We start from the raw sequence: 4,897 nt of genomic DNA, 5'->3' as shown, positions 1-4,897 counted from the left end.
TTGTGTCCAGGGTCCTGAGCACTGCCCGGCTGTGGTCTTTCCTTGTGTCCAGGGTCCTGAGCACTGCCCGGCTGTGGTCTTTCCTTGTGTCCAGGATCCTGAGAACTGCCCGGCTGTGGTCTTTCCTTGTGTCCAGGGTCCTGGGCACTGCCCGGCTGTGGTCTTTCCTTGTGTCCAGGACCCTGAGCACTGCCCAGCTGTGGTCTTTCCTTGTGTCCAGAACCCTGAGCACTGCCCAGCTCTGGTCTTTCCTTGTGTCCAGGGCCCTGAGTACCACCTGGCTGTAGCACTGTGGGTCTGGTGACATTTCCTGTGGCCATTGCTTCTCCAGAGGCATTAGTGCCTGCACTGGGTATCTCATCAGATGAGGACTGTCTGTCCTTGTCCAAATCACCACTGATGTTTTTCTCATCAATCCTTGGGGGCAAAATGGACTCCACCACGGGCCTTCTGCCCTCTTCCTGCCCACACAGAATGCTCTTGTTTGTTGTAGTAGACTCCTCAGGCCTTGTACAGCCCTGTGTTAGGGCCAGCATGAAGGAGGACAGCTCCAGCTGGACAGCTCTCGGTCTCGAGTGGCTTTTTGGTGGGGTGGGGTGGGCGGGTGAGGCCTCGCTGAGAGATGCTGGTGTTTCATTTGTTTCAGTCGATGGATGGGTCTTCCAACTGGACTCCGCACTCTGCCCTGAGACACTGTGGCGATTCCTGAGGCCCAGTGGGGTACCCTTCCCACAAGGGCTTTCAGAAGGTGCTGGCTCTAGGCCCGTCTGCGGGATGTCACGGTCTGCATGAGCTGCTTCTCTGGGGTCCCCCTGTGGTCCTTGCTCTTTGGCAGCACCGAGGATCTCTGGTGTAGATGTCCCCTGGTACTGGTGGCCCTCCTTGTCCTCAGCTCCAGGAGCAAGTGCTGCCGGAATCCTTTCAATCACATTCTCCCCTCCAGAGACATAGGAGCCCTTGAGCTTGTGACCAGATGCCCTTGGCGGTAGAAGGAGAGGGGCTGGCATCTTGTGGACAACGGGAAGCTGTGTGGTTGTCTGTGCAGGCTCAATGGCAGGCTGCGCTTGCTGCGCGGCCTGGTCTGCTCCAGGGTCCAGTGGGGGAATCCATGCTGTTGCCTCCTGTTCTGGAAGGTGCCACTGCATGGCGAAGAGGGGCTGGCTCTCCGCATCTGTGGGTGCTCTGTCTGCCTCATCTTCAGAACTGCACATGGTCATGGTAATTTCAGGGGCCTCTCCTGCATCCTGGCCGTGGCTTGCCAACCCCTGTGTCTTGTTCCCAGCAGCTGGCGCTGCAGCATCCCCAGGGCTGGCTGAAGAAGACAGCACGGGCACAGGGCCAGGAAGGGCTTTGCCCTGGAGGGAGATGCAGCAAGAGCCTGGCGGGGGGCCACACTCCGAGCTGGGAGCCATGAGGCCGAAGCTATGTGTGTCTGCCTGGGGCTCGGAGATGGTCGCAGATTCTAATTGTCCTATGGGTTCCCCGTTCAGGGGCGCCGTCCTGTCCCCCGAAGTGGAGGACATGCTGGTCTCTCTCTGGGGATGCCGCCTGGAATCTAAGTGACTGATTTTCGCACAATGAGACTGCCAACTCTGGGGGCCACAGACGATGGTGGCAATGCTGAGGGCGGGCAGGGGCTCGGCGGTGCAGGCCAGAAAGCGGAGCGGGGGTGTCCTGGTGAAGCTGGGGGCCATGGTGGCTGTGTGTAGTACTCGCACCTGCGGCCTGTGCACCTTCTTCCTCTGCTGGCTCCTGCTTTTCCGCCCCGCCCTGTGCAGTGGTAGTACACTGGCCTCGGAGTGCAGGCAGCTGCTCTGCTCAAACTTCTCCTTCAGCTTGGACAGGATGGAGCTCCTGCCCACAATCCTTGGCAGGAGGCCTCTAATAGATCCAGGCTGCTGCGCAGAGGGCTTGTCCCCTGTGTCTTTCTCCTTTTCATCCACAGCCAACAACTTCTTTACGATGTTTTTCACAATGCTCTTCCCGCCAGGGGGACCCCAGCGAGGCTTCTCGCTAGGTAGGGGTCTATGGCCAGGGCTGCTGGCTCCCTCCTTGGTCTTCTCCATGAGTCTGTTGATGGTGGCACTTACGAGGCTCCTGCCAGGGCCCTGCTTGTCCTTGGAGATCAGCCGGCCCACCTCCCGGGTCCTCTTGAGGTAGGGCTCTCGGCCAGTGCCCATGAACTTGGCCTGCAGAAGCTGGAAACGTGTAGGCCGTCGGCTGGCCTCTTGGGACGGGGGTGTTCTGCCTGCGCCGTGCGCCCTGTCCTCGGGCCTTGGGGGCCCATCTGCACACTCGGACACATACAGGAGGAGGCTGCTGAGGAGCGCCCGGGCCCCCTCGTCGCACGTCCGGCTCAGCTTCTTTCTCAGCGTTGGAGCATCAAGAGGCATCTTACTGTTGCCAGTCCTGCTGCTCTTTGCACTGTGGGGGTGGGGGAATGGTGGTGATATATTTTATCATTTCTCCAAGATACCTCTCTAGAACACCTCTGATGGGGTGGTCCCATGTTCTCCGGGCCCCAAGAACCCATGGGAAGAGCACAGGATGGGGTAAGGCTGCCACTGCCATCCTTCTCAGGATGCCTGGGTGTGCAAAATGTCCCAGCCCAGCAAAAACTCTGGGCTCTGCTCCCAGAGGCTCTGAAAGGTTTACACTTTTTAGTTGTGTGTCTAAGCCTTGGAGAACCATATATAAGGCTTTTTCAAATAAAAGGATATGGGGTTGGGAAGGTGGCTTTGTGATAGAGTGCTTGCCTCGCATGCATGAAGCCCTGGTTTTGATCCCTCAGTACCACATAAGCAGAAAAAGCCAGAAGTGGTGCTGTGGCTCAAGTGGTAGAGTGCTAGCCTTGAGCAAAAGAAGCTCAGGGACAGTGCCTAGGTCCAGAGTTCAAGCCCCAAGACTGGCAAAAAAAATTTTTTTGCATAAAAGGATATATTTTGTTGGTATCATAGGCAAAAAAATCAAGCATAAAAATGTATATTCTCTGTGTGTCCTATGAGTATGTCAGACCAAGAAGATCAAATAAACACTATCTAAGTAGGAAAGATAAAATTAACATTACACTATTTTCAAACATAAGACTCAGGGTCACAGGCCCAGGGACAAAGATCTGAGGACAGCTGCAAACCCCCAGGCTCTGGATAGCTGAAGGACCAGAGTGAGCTCTATCTGGCTCCTGGGCAGAAAGTGGTTGGCCCTCCAGAAGCAGCTACAGTGTGAAGGGAAGCTGGGTGCCAGCTGGGCCCCAAGGAAGTCCTCAGCGGGAAGACACTTGGGAAGGGTTTTCTTCCACAGCCTGGGCTTTGCTTTGCTCTGCAAAGCATCAGACTAAGAAGTCCTGCTCTTGGAACATACTAGACAACAAATAGGACTGGAACCAGAATTTTGGCACTGCCAAGGCACCTGAAGTTATTCATTCTGGGACGATGACTACAGATATGGAATAGAGATTCATAGGCTAAAACGAATATCTTACAGTGCTATTTATAATATTAAAAAGACAGAGCTGGGTGTTGATGGCTCACTCCTGTAATCCCAGCTGCTCAGGAGGCTGAGATCTGAGGATTATGATTCTAAGCCAGCCCAGGCAGGAAAAGTCTGTGAGACCCTTATCTCCAATTAATCACCAGAACACCAGAAGTGGCTCTGTGTCTCAAAGTGGTAGAGCACTAGTATTGAATGAAAGAGCTCAGGGACAGTGCCCTAACTCTGGGTTTCAAGCTCCACAACCAACAAAAATAAGATGGGGGGGGGTGAAGGGATGGTTCAATAATAGAGCATCTGCCTCACAAGCATGAGACCTTGAGTTCAAACCTCAGCACAAGGGGCAAAAGTTGGGAGCACTGGGGCTTTAGATAAGGCTCATCTGTATGGTGGAGAGCTGCAGCACAGCAATCTGTGCAATAAAAACAAAAGCTGCAAAGCCACAGAAACTCTAGCCCAACTGTGAATAGCCTGGAAGGAAATGTGAACACATAATCTTCTGCATTTGAGAGAGAGAGAGAGAGAGAGAGAGACAGAGACAGAGACACAGAGAGAGAGACAGAGAGACAGAGAATTTTCAGAAGCTGCACACAGACGTCTTTCTTCAAAGCTGTCACAGAACTATCCCTGGTTGGGGAGCATGACAACCACCTGGTCACTGCTAGCTCTTCCAAACCCCCAGATGATCATAGGTGGTTTGTGTGCTATGTTCCTACAATGGGGTTCTGCATTGGAGCAGAGGGTCCACCTGTAACACAGGCTCCCCCCTCCTTTCCTGCCCGTCAGTGGGCTCATACAGAGCACTGGTGGCAAGAGGATCTAGGGAGCAGGAGCCCTTCTGCCATGTCCCTGGAGGCCTACAATATTGTGCAGACCCCATCCAAGCATCCCAAGGAGGTGGAGGCCTCTCCAAGCCTCAGACAACTGTGTGCTCCAAGACCGATGTGGGGGGCGGGGTCAGAATCTCACATAAGATCTACAGCCTCATGTAATGGTAACACCTCTGTACATCACCTTGATAACAACAAAATTAAGAAAGAACTATGGCCTGAGGACACCAAAGTCATGGCAGCTGTCAGACGGCTGGCGCATGGAAATGACGACTGCATAAAAACCTCTGAGAACTAGAAGCAGCTGTGCTGTCTCAGACCCAAACACCATGGCTCTGAGCAATCAGGATGCTGTCCTCATGGTGTACACCAGTTCCAAGGCCATCCCCAGACTGTCAGGCCACAGCCACCTACGCGTCCCCAGACGGTCAGACCACAGCCACCTATGTGTCCCCAGACTGTCAGGCCACAGCCGCCTATGTGTCCCCAGACTGTCAGACCACAGCCACCTACGTGTCCCCAGACTGTCAGACCATAGCCACCTACGCGTCCCCAGACTGTCAGACCATAGCCACCTA

The 4,897-nt window shown here is 54.5% G+C and overlaps 1 protein-coding gene across 1 annotated transcript in view; it reads right to left on the bottom strand.

The window, feature by feature from the left end:
* The window catches only part of LOC105990348, a 4,112-nt gene extending 1,719 nt beyond the window's left edge, over positions 1-2,393 (bottom strand). Inside the window, exon 1 of the mRNA XM_013022711.1 lies at positions 275-2,393. Coding sequence (XP_012878165.1) covers positions 275-2,393 — 2,119 coding nt within the window. The remainder of the gene's footprint in view (positions 1-274) is intronic.
* Between the last annotated feature and the right edge of the window lie 2,504 nt (positions 2,394-4,897).

Source organism: Dipodomys ordii, unplaced genomic scaffold (genome assembly GCF_000151885.1).
Source record: "Dipodomys ordii isolate 6190 unplaced genomic scaffold, Dord_2.0 Scaffold64, whole genome shotgun sequence".
Taxonomy (NCBI): Eukaryota; Metazoa; Chordata; class Mammalia; order Rodentia; family Heteromyidae; genus Dipodomys; species Dipodomys ordii.
This window is presented reverse-complemented; position numbering and strand designations above follow the sequence as displayed.